General features: G+C 35.3%; 1 protein-coding gene across 1 annotated transcript in view; it reads left to right on the forward strand.

Moving 5' to 3' along the window:
• LOC127447162 (partitioning defective 3 homolog B-like) overlaps positions 1-18734 on the forward strand; it is a 502153-nt gene that overhangs the window by 193236 nt on the left and 290183 nt on the right. Inside the window, exon 7 of the mRNA XM_051708779.1 lies at positions 9538-9624. Coding sequence (XP_051564739.1) covers positions 9538-9624 — 87 coding nt within the window. The remainder of the gene's footprint in view (positions 1-9537; positions 9625-18734) is intronic.

The raw sequence follows: 18734 nt of genomic DNA on the forward strand, positions 1-18734 counted from the left end.
TTAAACCGAAACATTTCTCACGAAGTCCCCTGCCCTTGGTCTTAAAGAGACATTACCGTTTTATTACTTCTACATATCGATGTAAATACTTGTACAGATTAAACAAATTAGGCATGTAAACAGCAAAAATGTTGCAAAATATACATATTCTGTATATATGCAATATAATGTATTAGAGGTCAACTGGTATATTGGACTTAATTATTAATCGGGGCTGATAGTTGCATTTCTTTAAACTGTGTATTGGGCAAAAATCAATACAGATAGTTATTTTTTTATTTTTATTTTTTTTTATTAATTCCTTCTTGGGCGCTGCTGGAGGGTTCTACAGTCTAAATTACTTGGTTCTGCAGTATAACGGTGCCCTCTAGAGTTAAATAATAAGCAATCACTGACTCCGTGTGGAGTTTGTTGTGTCACCTGACTAGGCTGTGCAGAGACGGACGTGTATTTAAAACATGGACAGAGAAAAGCCAAGTTAAGTATACAATACACAATATTATTATTGTTGTTGTGGTACAATAAATCAATCATTTAAGACCACCAAATGTGGTTTGATAATTAATTTGTTTCAAACTAATCGCTGCATTGCCAACAAGGTAGAGAGGAACATCATCAGTTCAAATGGTTAGAACAATGTTACAAAGTCAAAGATGAAAACTGCTTACTTTTCCTCTTAATTTGTCGTTTTGAATCAAAAAGTCACTTATGAATTTGTGCAGATAATTTTTTTTTTTTTTCGGGGTGGAGAGGCGTGCAATTTGTTCCAGTCATGTTATAAACATAAGCGCTCTGAAGAGGTTTTGTAGCGAAGCAGATTTATAAGGTAATATCAGTAGTAAATCATAATACCATGTTAATGTCAACCTTATGTGAAAATGCTGTTTGAGTTTTTGTTTTGCTCAGCCGTTCGCTTGCGTCAGAAGACCAAGAGCGAGCACAGTACATTATATGAATGCACGCGTGCAGGAACAGGTTTATAGTTTTAAGTTTGATCGTTTTTTGTCTATAAAGTTTCCCAAACTTTTCTCCGCTCTGATAAAATAAACTTCTGTCCAAGCTTCCTAATTTTATGACGTATTTATGTACAAAAGAAACGTAAGAGCATGGTAAAATATATATACATCTGAAATATAAATTTGATATTCTTGAGAGGGCACATTGTTATGTAATATATACAGTGTGTTCATGTGAGGGCACATGAATATATAATATATACAATGCCATTCTATAATTAAATTTAAAAATACAAGACTTGAGTTGATTTTATTTCTATCCCTTTTTCTCTCTTCCTTTCATGTACTTCATTCATAGATTTCACATAAATAATTTTTTATATATACATTGTCAGTATTGATGAAGCATACAGTGACTATTTGGCTTCGTAAGGCAGTAATTTATGCAACGAAAACATTTGACCTGTAATATTTTAATTAATATTTTAATTAATTTAAAATGGCAAAGGCTTTGAAGAAGGTACCAGTGTGGGAGACATTTATTAAAGTATCACCTCTGAAAGTGATACTTACTAAAGTTCAGTACTATTTTACATAGAGTAAAAAATTGTAATTCATATTATACATTTTTAAAACTATCGGCTGATTAATCGTTTGTCGGCCTGTTTTCCCACCTTAGTTATTGGTACCGGCAAAACCCACTATTGGTCGACCTCTATAATGTATGCGATTTCAAGACATCATATTTATTGAGGGAATACATGGAATTTGTATATTTTAAAAAAGTTCAGATGTGACCAAAATAGAAACAAATTATATAAAAAATTATGATAAAATAAAAATGGTCAAATTAATATTTCCATAGTTTACCAAGTTTAGAAGGTCCTCTGTGCTATTATGAACATCATTAGCTGAAAGAGAATTTATTTCATACTGTATGTAAGCAAAATTGACAGTATAACTGAAATATACACAAATTAATTGGAATTTAATCAAATCATCATATTGTGATTGATCGTGATATATCAAATTGCTACATGGGTATCGTACTACATTTCGTATCGTATCATGAAGTGGCTGGTGATACCCAGCCCTATTTGATTTGCAGGAAGGAGAGTCAGAAATTCCCATATGCACATTCAGAACACAGACAGACAGTATGAAGGGTCACAACCTTTCTGCCTGGCTCCTGTACTCTTACACTAGCTGCTCTCTCACCATAGCAACCGGCTATATCCATGGAGCATGGAAGTCTCTTTGCCATAACTGTGAGGAATGCTGTATGCTCTCTGCTTTTGGCAAATGATCCTTGAAATTGAAAGGGGGAAAAAATGAATTATCACTTGCACTTTGAATATAGAAATTGTGAGCCATAAGTACAGACAGCACTTTGATGATAACATGTATAGATTGTGGGAATGTGTAATCGAGTGCTTTGTGCATTCTTGGTTGGTCATCTTAAAGTAATAGTTCACCAAAACATGAACATTATTTCATCATTTACCCACCTTCATGTTGTTCCAAACCAGTATGCTGTTTTTTGTTTTGTTTTTCCATTGGGGCACGAAAGGAATAAAAAGTAGAATATTCACACTCTTTTCAATATAGCAAAAGTTCATATTGACCATGTTTGTCAAACTTCAACAAGGGGGAAAAACACCATAAAAGAACCATTAATGTACTACTAAAATAGTGTGATAGTGTGATACAGGAATATATTAATAGAATAGTAGTCTACTGTATAAACAACAGTGGTCAGTTGTAATTACAGTTGTAATAAATATAATATTATTATAATGTAATACATATGGTACTTAGTATTTATAAATGTTTTGACAAATGTTCCTTCATTCTAAAAGCAGCTAAAGGGATGCAGTTTGTTGTACAGAAAACAATAAGCTTCCATTTGTTAACATTAGTTAACATGAACTAACAATGAACGATACCTTTACAGCATTTATTACTCTTAATGTTAATTTCAACCTATTTATACGTTTTTTAAATCAAAAGTTGAATATGTTAACATTAGTTAATACACTATGAACTTACATGAACTAACAATGAACAATTTTTTTATTAACTAATATTGATAAAGATTAATAAATGCTGTAAAAAAAATCATATATATATATATATATATATATATATATATATATATATATATATATGTATATGTGTATATATATATATATATATATATATATATATATATATATATGTATATGTGTATATATATATATATATATATATATATATATATATATATATATATATATATATATATATTAGTTCATTGTTAGTTCATGACGTGTAATGCATTAACTAATGTTGAACCTTATTGTAAAGTGTTACCGAAAATTATTTTATTTGGGCATGATTACCGACAACTCTAGAGATCATGAGTCTTTTTGACCAATTCCTTAAAAGAACTAGCTAAAGAGTCGTTTGTTTGTGAATCACAGCTTCCCCATGGAGTGTATGAGCTAAACATACAGTAGGTTCACGGTGTGTGCTGTCACTCTCTGATCTTCTCTTTATTGTCAGTCTGTCTGGACCCTTTCAGTCTTTATCTTTTTATTTCTTCCTCACTCTCTCAATTTTCCCCCAGACTGTTCTGTATTTTCTTTGTAACTTTGTCTCATTTGGCCTTTTTGCACTCCTGTGTGTGTTTCTGTCTCCCAGTTTTTCATCATCATTTTGTCGCATTGATGTCTGCCACTGTGCCCCCTTCTTTATAAGTACTTCACCTCTCTACCTTTGTTCTTTCTTCACCTCTTTCCCTATCTGTTTTCTCTTCTCTTCTTCCTCTCTGTCTGTCTTTCTCTCTCTGTCTGTCTCTCCGCTCAGTCTGATGGGCTGCAGAATCATCTGCACACTCTTATCTGCTGTGCCATTGTGCCATTGACTCCCTGCTGTCAGCCCCTCTGGGTCTTTCACACTGACACCCGTTTATCATGATCCTCTCATCACCTTCTCTGCCAATCACACACACATCCACTGATAACCATCCGCTTGATCAGAGAGAACATCTTAAACTCTAACCTGCCAGCTTTGAGCCCAACTCCTGCATCTAACTCTGAATTTCCCCTTAACTTATCTCAAAACAGTCTGTGGGATAATATTTCAGACATGCCGCCTCTGGGACTTCAGTCTCAGCAAAGATAAACAGCAATATCAAAGACTTGCCTTGTATTAGTTTCCGCCACAAGATTATACCTTGGTGCTTAAAATTTTGTAATAGAAAGCACTCAGTCTCTCTTGAATCAATTAAGCGAGAGCTCTTTTTGAAGTGAAAGGTAATTGAAGGAATGAAAAGATGTGTGGCTGGTAATCTGAGGCTCAGCGGTCAGTATCACAGTGGATTAGAGCCACATTGTGACAGCGTCAGCGCCGCATCGGATCAACATGGCAGTAGGATTATGCAAGGGAAGGGTGCACTGAGAGCCCCATTCTGCTCTTGAGTTTTTGACTGACACCACGGCAGTGAGCAGCTTATGTCCTTCCAGCAGCTCAGTCTGGAGACTGATTTTATTTTCAATTTGTCATTCAAGTTTAGTTTTCAATAGTTTTCACTCTGTAACTGTCAGTTTTAGTTTAGTTTAAGTTTAGTTTAAGTTTTTTCCCGAACCTGTAAGTTGGCAAGTTGGAAGACAATATACTTAATCATGTCTTCGTTTCATATCTCAACCCCCAGTTGGCCTTGTTTGGCCCAAGGGTAATCGTCGGGCCAAAGGCCACTGGCCATTAGCCCCGAGGAAGCCCAGAGGAGGCACAATGAAGCCCCGGAAATGACAGTGGGAACGCAACTGGCCCTGACAACGTGTTTGATGCATGGGCACTGCGACTGCTTTGTGATACTCTTTTAGAACAGTCAACAGCAGGCACATGTGCGACTGCACACAGACTACTGTCCATGGTTCTAGAAAAACTGGGCCACACAAGGACAGTCCGTGCAGACTTTGCTGATGTGGAAAATTGCATCAAGCATACTGTGTGTCATCCGATCCGTAAGATGGAAAACCAAAGTATATTTACATGCAAAGCAAAATTGGTGTAATGGGCAAATATCTATGAGTGCTGATCGTATTTTGGTTAAATCATTTATTACCTTACCCCGATAACCCTTTAATGCAAATATATGACCACGTAGGTTGTCGGCTTATCAAGCCTAATTGGTGTATGAAAGTGCATGGAATTTTTATTTTTATTTTATTTTATTTATTTATTTATTTTTTTGGTACTGAGGAATACATGTAAACACTTAAAAAAAATAAATAAATACACATATCTGCCTTTAAACCCTCCAGTACGATCATCCCTTAGACTTCCATTGTAACAACTTCCTTATGTAATCGGGTTCAATGGCTGTTAGGTAAAAAAATAATAATAACAAAAAAGAAATAAAATGCTTTTAAGCCATTTAATACAAAATACATAAACATCAGGATATATCGAGATTTGTTTAGCTATATCTTCCAGTCCTCGTAGCACAATAAAATATTTTGCAATGACCGTATAATGGGTCTGTAGAGATGCAACTTTGACTCTATGGCCTCTGCTGTGACTTTCAGTCAGGTGTGAGCAAGCGTGAAGAGGAGTATTGGTAGGATAAAACATAGCAAGTTAAAGAATGTGTGGATAACCTCTCTTTTCCTGAGGCCTTTGCCTCCAATGCTCCCAAACAGACTTCTAGTCAAATAATTTGCCCTTGTGTAAGGTCTTAATGACTTTACCAGGCTGACCACACACAGCAATGCAAATACACACTTTTCCAGGCTGCTAATACTCCTATTTGACTTTAATTCTTCCATTTTTTCCCTCTGAAGTATGTAGTAAGGGTTGTGTATGACTGCATATGAGAGTCTATTTGGAGAAGGGAAAGACTGAAACTGTTGAGATGCTAATGCAGGAAAGAGCTGTTGGCCCAAGGCTCAGAGGACTCAGCACTGATAAGCTACCCTAGCACAGATAACTCTCTCAGAGAGAGAGAGAGAGAGAAAGAGAGATGGCAAGCAACAAAGATAGAAAAACAAACTGTAGTAAGCATGGGTAAATCCTGTGAAATGCAGTTTCATCAACTCACCAAACGTTTTGTTAACCAAGGCTGGACCAAATAAGATATTTAAAACAGAAGGAGCTCCATGAGGAGGGTCCAAGGAGCCCAGAAATAATTATACTAGCTTAAATGAGAAAAAAATAAAATAAAATAAATAAGCCAACATCATTCCACCTCTCCCTCCCTCTGTTTCTCTCCATCCCCAACACATTCTGTTCTTGTTAGCTCCCACGTTTCACTTCCATTTGCTTTCTTTCATTTCCTTAACTCCGTATTTGCCTCTTCAGTTAAACATCCTGCATCAATAGGCAAACAAATGAACGGCGAAGAAAGCCTGCCGCATCGTCTAAAGATGAGGACAGCGGATGAAAGGATGACTGTGTAACAGGAAAGAGGGGTGGAAAAAGGGCACTTGAGGCAGGTGTCCTCTTTATTTACCAGCTCTCTCTCTTCCATACAGACATAAGGTACAAAAAAGGAAATAAAAGGCAGATAGGAATAAACGAGAGCAAATTACCAAAGCTCTCTCATCTTTTCAACTCCCATCTTCAAAGTGCTGAGCTCCAGCAGCTTTGCACAAATAGGAGAGCAGTGGTTCAGATTAACGGTCTCGCTTTGTGTATCGGCCGAGTGTGGGCCGCTTCATGAGAGTTCCTGGAGAAACATGCAATATTTCTTTTTTGAATAAGGTACTATTTGAATACAGTCACCGTTTCTTTATGTGGCGGCTATTGTGTGTGAGAATTCAGAGATGTCTGATGGAGACCGGAGAGGATTGAGTAATGGAAAATGGTGCGAACAAGGCTGTGTGTTTACCTGCAAGTGTTTAACCCAAGAGTAAAGCTCCCCTACAGGGCTGAAATAATCCTTCTATTCAGGAGGACTTTAATTCGGCCTTACAATCAGGGATCCAGTCACTCAACAGGGATGCGGAAAGCACAGTGCATACAATCACGCTGTCAGCCTACAGTGGCTAATATACCAGACACGTGGCATTAAAGGATGACTAACGTAAAACCTGTTTACTGTCGGAATGAATAGAGGGGCTGGTAAAACTTACTTAAGCAGCACTTTTTAAATGCAAGGTAATTGACAAGTAACTTTCAAGCAACTCTTCATATTTACCTGTACTTAAAGGAATTTCAAGGTTAGTTACAGCTTAATGTGCATGTTTCTCAATGGTGGCATGCTGGTGATTGCCACAGACAGTCATTTCGATTTTTTTGTCCTTCAGTGTGTATAAATGAACAGGAAACCCATTTTGGATTAAACAAAACGGATTGTTGCATCAGTGTTATGAATCGAGAATTAAAAGGATAATTCACCCAAAAATAAATTTTCTCATCATTTACTCACCCTCATGTCATCCCAGATGTGTATGACTTTCTTTCTTCTACTGAACACACAAAAAAATATTTTTATCTCAGCTCTGTAGGTCCTCACAATGCAAGTGAATGGTGACCAGAACTTTGAAGCAAGCTTATTATAGTTAACTGGAAATAAAACTGAAACGAAATTCCAAAAAATAACCTAGAAAACGAAATTAAAACTAAAACTAACTTTTTCAAAAAAAACTAAAACTAAACTGAAACTATCAGGCATTACTTTAAAACTAAAATGAAATAGAAATGATCATAACATATTTTTCGTTTTCATTTTTAATACTTTGACTTGTGCATATTACAAAATAGTTTTTGTTTCTTTTAACGTCTCCATCTGTTGCATGGCAGATATGCCATTTACTGGCCATGAGTTTCATGTGCTTGTTCCCACATTCGGTTATGTGCTCAATGTTTCAAGATTAGTTTGTTTAATCACATCATCCATTGCTCTTCAAAAAATAAAGGGATACATACAGTCACCGACCACTTTTGTTAGGAACACCTATATACCTAGAACAGAAGCCTCAGCTTTCTGTTCTTGGCTGACAGAAGTGGAACCCGACATGGTCTTCTGCTGTTGTAGTCCATTCGCCTCAAGGTTTGATGTGTTGTGCATTCCACAGAACTGTAGCTGCTGAAATCCCAGGAGATCAGCAGCTACAGAAATACTCAAACCAGCCCGTCTGGCACCAACAATCTTGCCATTGTCGATATCACTGAGATTAAATTTTTCCCCATTCTAACGGTTGATGTGAACATTAACTGAAGTCCCTGACCCATATCTGCATGATTTTATGCATTGTACTGCTGCCACACGATTGGCTGATTAGATAATTGCATGAATAAGTAGGTGTACAGGTGTACCTAATAAAGTAGTTGGTGAATGTATCTCCACATTTGCAAGTCCTTCTTGGTTGTTTTTACCATGTTGTTTGTCAGCCTGGCTTTTATGCTGCCTTTGAGTTTTTTGGAGCTTCAAAATGTTGGTGCCCATTCACTTGCATTGTATGGACCTACATAGCTGAGATATTCTTCTAATGATCTTTGTTTGTGTTCAGCAGAAAGAAAGTCATACACATCTGGGATGGCATGAGGGTGAGTAAATGATGAGAGAATTAAAAATGTTGGGTGAACTATCACTTTAATACTGCATAGACACTAAAAGTAGTATGGTAACATGCTATTCCAAACATAGTCACGGTCTATCACATCTTTCTCATATATTTAGCAATATCAGTCAAACTGTATCTTTATGACTATCGCAGACATTCATAACATTGCAAACATTCAAATTAACTAAGTTTATAATGGTAACAATAAAAAGTATACTGTAAATAGACAAATGACTCCCTGTTTAATTAAAATTTAAGACATCAATGTCATGCAACTGGCCCATGCTAACCAGCCAAACCTGGACACCTTGGCTGGAACACTGCATGGATAATTTTAAATCCATTGTCAACCTTTCTCTCTTTCTTGCTTTTGCTCTTCTTTGGCAGTTCCTGCAGTGGCTCTCTGTACTCACTCATGTATGACTCTGCAAATATTCCACCATGAAGAGCTATTAGTTGTAGATTAAATGTGGATGATCACTGCAGCAGTGCACCAGACCGTTCTCTCTGCAGTTATCCACATACTCCCCTGCTATATCATCACACTACATGCCAAGGACATTACAGGAATAATCCACCCCAAAATGAAAATTTTCATAATTTACTCACCCTGTCATTCTGACCCCATATAATTTTCTTCTGTGAAATTCAGAAGGACATTTTAGGAAGATTGTCCAAGCTGCTTCACTGGAATGACATGAGACTGAGTATATGATGACCATTTGCATTTTTCAGTGAACTGTTCCTTTAACTGCTGAAAAAGCTGAAAAAATGTGGAGCATTTGAAAATTAGTCAGCAAGACAGACATGGAAACAATTTGAGCAGGGAGTGTAGGGAAACTGAAGTGTGTTGCTGAAGCGCTGACTAACTCACAGACATGTACTCTAGTTCAGCACCGTTGAACGCAAGAGATCTGAGGGGCAGGAGATAGTGAGTTTACACGTGTTTATGTTGTGATGTCTGACTTCTTAATAATGTGACTGATGCTGTATGTTTGTGTGTATGTGTGTGTGTGTGTGTGTGTGTGTAGCAGCCTCACAAAGACAGTGGAGATTTCTGGAGAACAAGGGCCTCTAGGAATACACGTGGTGGCATACTGCTCCTCTCTCAGTGGAAGGTAAGTGCTTTGCTCCAGAATTTCTCATCCTAATACACACACACTTACACTCTCTCATGATGCATGTCTTGCCTGAAGCACAGTGACGGTGCTTGAGAAATGTTAAAGTCCTCACTACACATTTAGAGTTCTTTGTTTGATTGTACATGTTTTTTTTATAGGTTTATTTATTTATTTATTTATTATTCTTTTGTGGGTGGTTTTGGGAATGGAGTTATATTCTGTGCTGCCTTTTGGTTGAAGTCATTGAATGTGTTCCAAAACTAGTTCTGATATGTACACTATATGGCCAAAAGTTTGTGGATACCATATGTGCTTGATGAACATTTGATTTCAAAACCATAGGCATCAATCTCCCCCTTTGCTGTAATAACAGCTTCCACTCTTTTGGGAAGGCTTTCCACTATACTGTATGTAGTAACATGGCTGCAGGGATTTGCTCTCATTCAGACACAAGGCTATCAGTGAGGTCAGGAACTGATGTTGGTCGATGGGACCTGACTTACAGTTGTTGTTCCAGTTCACCCCAAAAGTGATCAGTGGGGTTCAGGTCTGGGCTTTATGTAGGCCAGTCAATTTCTTCCACGCCAGACACAGTAAACCATTTCTTTATGGACCTCACTTTGTTCACAGGGGCATTGTCATGCTGGAACAGAAAAGGGCTATCCCCAAACAGTTGCCACACATTTGGAAGCACACAAAGCCCAAGCCATTATATAAAGAAACATTAAGATTTTTCTTTACTGGATTTAATGGAGTAACCAAATTCATTAATTAGAAGGGGGTGTCCACAAACCTTTGGCCATATAGTGTATTTGATTCCTCCAAACAAAAAAGGGGTAATATTCTACACTCTTGTAGAATTAAATGTTTTCTTCCGTTGAATTACATGCATAACATTTACAGTATAATGTTAGTCAAGGTTTCCTGCACCAAAAAGAGCTTTTTGAGCATCTCACTTTGGTTGCATTGCACTGCTTTTCATCATATGTAGTTATAAGGGAAAACTGTGAAATAAGCTTTAATAAATGCGTCTCGAGAGCCCTGCATTCTGTTGTTCTCAGTCCAGCTGTCGAACATAAGAGTGCGGAATATGTGCAACACTGTGCCAGAACCCTTCTACATAGGGGAGCCTACAAGCTTAGCCTAAAATAGCATAACATTCTATGGGTGGTACACTGGCGAGGGAAAAAAAGAGGCTGTTTTTTTATTTTATGGATGTCTATGGAGGAGATGCTTCATTATGCTGAATAAACTGCTTTTGTGAGGAAACAGATCACCATTTAATGAATTGACTGCCTGTCCACTATTCTTCAACATGTTTTACACTAAACAAGCCTTTTGGAATGAACTATGTGTGGAGTTTAGTACGATACAATTGCTGTTTTATAAGAGAAGTCACAGACAATTTTGTGCCATGTAGTTCTCCCCATTCGCTTGGATGGTATCTGCAAACGGTGACTTAATGTCACCCTTGTAACACCCTAGTTGACCGTTACGCTTTCTACAATGTAACGGTCTCGCTCTCTCCGTTACGCTCTCTCCAATGCAACGGAAGATCTCTGGCTGTGCTACTTGCTCGTTGGTTTGACGAGGCGTGTTGCCTGTACAGCTGGAGTGCGGACTGCCCCTTACTGTCACATATTCATAAAAGCATCAAGGTTGTATATCAAGCTTGAATTGATTTGATGGTAGTAACATTCCTAATTACGGAATTTACTTTGGGGTTGGCGGCATGACTGTGTTAGGTGTATATACAGTATATATGAAAAATTTAACACATTGATTTCTGCGATTAATAGTTGACTGTTGTCCATTTTTTTTCACTTCCTAAACTTCACTAATGTTTTTCCCCACTTCCTGTAGCTAAAATTGCCATATAAAAATTTCCAGCAGGTACACGCTCCACTCGACTGCACATCCTAGCACAGAAACTGCTTGTGTGGAGCAGTGCACGCTTTTTCATTAAGCCCTGTTCACACTGCCAGCGACTTTGTGGTTTGGTGTCGCTAGTGGCCAATCCTACTGTTTGTTGCTGTAACGTTATTGGTTGACTGCACGTCTGGCCATAGCTTTTGAAAATTTGATCATGGATGAGACCTAATACCGGTAAAATTAAGATGATATTACAATGTGACAAGGAATCAGTTCTCTTGCCTCTAAAAATTAACATTCTGCAGTGTAAATTGTTTATTAAACGCACAGCAGTGTTCAGTGCATTAAATAATTTACAAGACAACCAGTCTATCATGAATGAATGAATCAAACTCACTCGGAATGCAGACCGTTTCTGACACTCTTTTCCATGCATCATTGTTTATCATTTGTCTGTGGTTACAGCAACGCTGAAACTTCTCCGTCTGCCAGGAGACAGATGACGTGAGCTCCGCTGTCTTCACTCTCATTGGTAGTTACTCGTTAATGTCGCTCGTCATTTGCATAAAGTTGAAATTTTGTCAGCTTTGTCTTGTCGCCCTCATGACACGACAGCTCATGTCGCCGGAAGTTGCTATGATCTTTTTGAAAATGAATGGGATTGTGTTGCTGTCTATAGCGGGTCTATCGCTGTCTATAGTTTATTAGAGAATAATAAACACAGGAGTGGATTTATTGTGTGAAAAATGGAGACTTCACAGGTGTGGAAGAGATACGGGCAAGTTTTTGTATCTCTTCGCATATCCTGAAAACGCTCATTCACTGTCATCTGAGCAGTGTCAAAAACAAAACCCTGCGAGAGACCTAGTGTGAGCGCAATAGAGAAGAAACGGCAGCCAGAGAAAATAATAGTTTTGAGATTTTAAACTTCAGCAAATTAAACTTAAGCATTCAATTTTTTTTTTTTTATATCTGTATGTACAGTGTCTAATAATGCACTGGCAATGTACACTTTATAACAATTCAATTTATAACAAGCTTTATTGGAAAGCTAAAATTCTTTCCAATAAAGCTTGTTATAAATTGAATCTGCCATTTGATCCTTGAGTTTTAATTACAGTGTGTCCACTGATTTTATGGCATGTAAACATATACTTGAATTAAAGATTTATACCTGTAAAAAGTGTCTAATTAACTCTGTACAAAAAAAAAAAAAAAAAAAAAACATTTTAACATGTACATATTTAAATAAAATAAATATTGATTATGACTACTCAATATTTTGCAAGTTGTTTGAGAGACAAAGTATAAAGTCAATATATTTACAATTATATTTTAATGTGTGTTGTAATGTATCATGTAACATAATTACTTTCAATTAATCACAGAAATTGATTATTTGTATATAATATATATATATATATATATATATATATATATATTTGTAAATGTGTGCGGTCATGTGTGCATGTGCTTATGGTTAAAAATTAAAACAATCATGATTTCTAAATTACCGTTTTTGCAGGTTTTCCATAAATGAGGGTGAGGGTGAACTGGGGAGGGAGCTTTGCGTAGAGGTTAAATTATGCCAATATAGTAGGCTACATCATACATTGTTTTTATTTTTTATTTTTGCAAAGAGCAAAATACTTGTGTCCCATGATGTGCCATCTTTAAATTATATTAAAAAAGAACACTACAACACTGTACTGGTAGTCTTTTGAGCTCTTTGGCTTTAATGCTTTGAAAGTGAGGATCATATAGTGAGAAAAAAATAAATAAAATCTGTTTTCTGTTGCTGTGAGTAAAACCAGTGTGTCCTGTATGAGCAGACTACTGCAGCTGGGGTTTGGAGTGGGTCAGCAGTATGCAAACCCACAGCTCTCTTTGAATGCTTGCAGAAGCAGAGCTGTGAGGTCAGCATGAAGTGCTTGCTCAGAAAAACTCATTGTCATTTAGTAGGGGTTAAGAGTTAAGTACTTCAGCTAAAAGAGGGGTTTGGGTGTGATGCTGTTTGCAGAACAGAATAGACTACTGTCTGTTGTAGTGTGAAGGGGCCACATCAGGCTTTAAGTAGTGCATAGGGGGCCACATTGTATTCCTGAGATACAATGTTACACATTGATTTTGTTTTTGTATCTTTTAAGCCCAGAAATAGTTGTGTACTAAATTTTCTGAAGTGTTTATGTGACTAATGGGACTATTCTGCAATTGCCTAAAGTATTGTATTGCTCTACAAAGGTAGATACTTTTCTAACAGGCATTAGAAACTGAATAAAGGCTGAGCTTATAAATTATTTAATTTACCATCTCTACTTCCCTGTTAATTTATTATGCAATGTAACACTCTCTGCATCAGGGGTCTGTTTTAATAAAAATAAAAAAAATCGAAAATTCTAGAACTTTTAATGTTTGTACAAAGCAGGTGCGTTTACTTATTTTATTCTCAAAACATTACCCATTTACATGCTAAAAGTGTCATGATGCGGGCCTCGTCAATGGTTTGACTTTACATTCAGCACACAACTGAATAAAACAGGCTGCATGACAATGATAAATGATTACTGCAAGAGTTAGATTAATATACAGGTGCGAGGGAACGTCAACATTTCGAAATTGCACAAATATAAAATACATATACATATTCGTCTTTCGCTTGCTTTTGCTTGCGTGTCAGTGATTACCCCACCACGTGTCAATGATGCCGAGATCTACTTTTGTATTTAATTTCATCACTGAGAAGGTTTACCTGCAAACTTAGTAGCATCAAACATCACAAGCAGCCTCTAGAATGGACACAGAGTGGCCGTATATCACTTTTCCTTGAGCAGAATATTGCACTAGAGATCGCTAAGTTTGTTTAAAGGGGAAAGTGAGAGCTAGAAAGAGCACACTCACGTGCATAGCTGCCAGATTGCACAATATAAGTATAACACTAGGCAGAATATTTCCAATTTGTGCAAGTATAAATCTCAAATTGGGGTAGTTGCGTCTCTTATCTGGCAACGCTGAGCATGTTAAACGCTTGTGAAGGAGTGTTAGGTCCAAATGCAAGATAACTGAAATATCCAATAAAAAAACATTAATAAAAAAAAACACTTTTAGGATAAATGATATGTTGGTTTTTAGGATGAACCATGTGAGGGTCTGGATCCGGCCCTTGGGCCGTAAATTCTAGATTCAGATTTACGTGTTTTTCCTAAATTGTTTCTTTTCCTAAATGCTTTAATTTGTGGTATTTTTCAATATCAGTAATTTATTAGTTATATAAGTAATTGGTATCCTATTAAGGCTTAAAATTTATATCAAATTTTATTTTAATGTAAAAAAAAAAAGTTTAAAAAATATTATAATTTTTTTACCAATTTATTCAGGCTGATAACCGTTTAATCAGACTATATATATATATATATATATATATATATATATATATATATATATATATATATATATATATATATATATATATTAGAGCCCGACCGATATGGGATTTTTGAGACGATACTGATTTTAGAGAGGGAAAATTCACTGATTACCGATATAGTGACCGATATAGCTAATTTGAGCTGGAATGAAAACAGACCTTTTCTGTGTGGATTGTGCACCGATTTTGCACCGATATGACTATGCAAAGGTACTCAGAAGGCTGCTTTCTTAAACAAATATTTTTATCAAAGAATATTTGACATTATTATTATACATTTTCAACAAATTCTAGAAATGAACACTGAGAAAATAAAGAATAAATAAAAATACAATAAATAGCTTAATAAACATCAGTACTGTTAGTATAAGACAATTGCTGACCACTTAAATAAAGAATAAATAAAATAAAATAAAATAAAAATCAGTACTGTATGTTTAGTATTAGTCAATTGCTGACCATTAAAATAAAGAATAAATAAAAATAAAATAAATAGCTAAATAAACATCAGTACTGTATGTTTAGTATCAGTCAATTGCTGACCATTAAAATAAAGAATAAATAAAAATACAATAAATAGCTAAATAAACATCAGTACTGTTTAGTATGTCAAACGCTGACCATTAAAATAAAGAATAAATACAAATAAAATAAATAGCTAAACATCAGTACTGTTTAGTATAAGTCAATTGCTGACCACTTAAATAAAGAATAAATAAAATAAAATAAAAAACTAGTACTGTATGTTTAGTATCAGTCATTTGCTGACCATTTAAATAAAGAATAAATAAAAATAAAATAAATAGCTAAATAAACATCAGTACTGTATGTTTAGTATCAGTCAATGGCTGACCATCAAAATAAAGAATAAATAAAAATAAAATAAATAGCTAAATAAACATCAGTACTGTATGTTTAGTATCAGTCAATGGCTGACCATTAAAATAAAGAATAGATACAAATACAATAGCTAAATAAACATCAGTACTGTATGTTTAGTATCAGTCAAATGCTGACCATTAAAATAAAGAATAAATAAAAGTACAATAAATAGCTAAATAAACATCATTACTATATGTTTAGTATCATCAATTGCTGACCATTAAAATAAAGAATAAATAAAAATAAAATAAATAGCTAAATAAACATCAGTACTGTTAGTATAAGTCAATTGCTGACCACTTAAATAAAGAATAAATAAAATAAAATAAAAATGTGTATGTATGTATTTGTGTGTCTGTACGTATGTGTATAATTATTATTATTATTTGTTATTATCTGTGTCTTGCTGCTGTTTTTGTATTGTTTTTGTATTTGGAAGCTCCTGTCACCAAGACAAATTCCTTGTATGTGTAAGCATACTTGGCAATAAAGCTCATTCTGATTCTGATTCTGTTAAGTCAATTGCTGACCACTTAAATAAAGAATAAATAAAATAAATACAATAAAATAAAAATCAGTACTGTATGTTTAGTATCAGTCAATTGCTGACCACTTAAATAAAGAATAAATAAAATAAAATAAAAATCAGTACTGTATGTTTAGAATCAGTCAATTGCTGACCATTTAAATAAAGAATAAATAAAAATAAAATAAATAGCTAAGTAAAAGGGGCCGGTTGCTTCAGCTATATGTACATTACAACTTAGCCTTGTTGTGGCGTAAATGAGCACTAAGTCACAATTTACGCTCTACTAAATATTTGAGTGTTGCACCATTAAACTTAGGTAGGACGTAACCCTACGTATAAACTAAATATATACGGAAGCCTCCGACCAGGAGTAACTGATGGAATGAAAAAGCAGACTCATTTAATGACATCAATGAGCTCATGTTTTGGTTGACAGGCATCAGTCCTTTCGACATATATGATGTTCTTGGCATTTACATTCGTTTACATTTACGAGAGAGAGAAAAAAGTACTTTTAAGCAGCTCTTCACCATGAAACTGATCTAACGGTGCCATTTTTAGGGTGCGTCGCCCGGTGTCAAGTTTCAACACATTCAAAATATATATAGTATATTAAAATTAATAAATGTCTGTTTTTCCTGTCTATTGTAATAGTATTTATTTATCACCCCTCATTTATTTTAGATACAGCTCCTATATATATATTTATTTACACAGGGCAAACATACTGTTCATTAAATCTACTTTTATTACATATCCTATTTTAATGTCTGGAAAACCAGACTTTTAAATATTTCATTTTATAACTGCAACGACTGGAATTGTTCGGTTGAAAAACCAAACAATGAATCCTGAACAAATCAGTTTGGTGAATACATGTTTACACATTAGCTTCCACTCAGCTGACAAGCAATGAAAGTAGCTACGTGATTAGCTAGTTAGCTGTAAGCTCATTGTAACGGAGAGTAAAAGACGGACGTTGTTTATTTTACTTTCCAGCATTGTGTCTCACCAACTAGGTAACAACATAGCGTGAAATCAACACTCAACAGACACAATCCACTACCGCACCATTGTCTGCTGAGCTGCAAAAAGATGCTCTGATGTTTATCTTTCAATCTGCTACATTACTGACTGCACTGACAAAATATAGCTGGCTAACATAACAAACAGATCTGATCAACATGAGTGGCATGGTTGTCAGGGACAGGGTTAACGTTATATTAGTTATATTAAATGATGGGGTAATTTTTATTTAACTTTCCAGTATGTATTTCACAAACTAGTTAGCAATTTAATGAGAAGAGATCGCTCAAATCCGCACTGTTTAACTCCGCCCTGTCTGCAGAGCCACCATCAGTTCAGAGTCAGCTCTGTAAACAGTGGAGTCAGAGTGTGCTCTGCTGGACAAACTACGCTATGACACCAATTCTAAACCATTATATTTTCTGAAAAAAGTTTTCATATCGGCGCATATCAGTAAAATATACGCCGATACCGATATATCGGCGAAAGGCTAATATCAGCCTATATATCGGTCGGGCACTAATATATATATACATATATATATATATATATATAAGATTTATTTGTCTTTCTTTACTATGACAGGCACAGACATTGAGGCTACAAGAGTCCAAAATGATTAAAATCCCAAAAGCAGTTTATAATGCAACCAAAATCACAATAATAGCCAGAGAAATGAAGTTTTGGTGGGTAATGCGGGACCTGAAATACACCGGCAACTTGGCTCTCTTACAATGCTCTATATAAAAATATTTACCAAATGAAGCTTTATTAGCCTATATATTCACTAAATGAAGAGTTTTGTGTGTGTGTGTGTGTGTGTGTGTGTGTGTGTGTGTGTGTGTGTGTGTGTATATATATATATATATATATATATATATATATATATATATATATATTTCCCCAGATGAGATTTATTGATGAGGAATAATAATAATAATAATCATAAATAAAAAAAAAAACTATCTGCACCTATCGGCAGAGATTTTTTGCAGATAACCAATAGTTCCAAAATGCAACTATCGGCACAGATTTCTCGGTAAAACCAATATATTGTCTACCTCTACAAAACAGTATAGATTTGTCATTTTGGCCATATGGCTTATCATTGGCAGGCTCACATTAGTGGTCAACTGATACAGATTTTTCTATTTTCAATGCCAGTAACTAGAATTTAATGCTCAAGTTGAAGTCAGAAGTTTACATACACCTTAGCCAAATACATTTAAACTCAGTTTTTCACAATTCCTGACATTTAATCGTACAAAACATTCCCTGTCTTAGGTCAGTTAGGATCACTACTTTATTTTAAGAATGTGAAATGTCAGAATAATAGTAAAGAGTAATTTATTTCAGCTTTTATTTCTTTCATTA

Source organism: Myxocyprinus asiaticus, chromosome 10 (genome assembly GCF_019703515.2).
Source record: "Myxocyprinus asiaticus isolate MX2 ecotype Aquarium Trade chromosome 10, UBuf_Myxa_2, whole genome shotgun sequence".
Lineage (NCBI taxonomy): Eukaryota > Metazoa > Chordata > Actinopteri > Cypriniformes > Catostomidae > Myxocyprinus > Myxocyprinus asiaticus.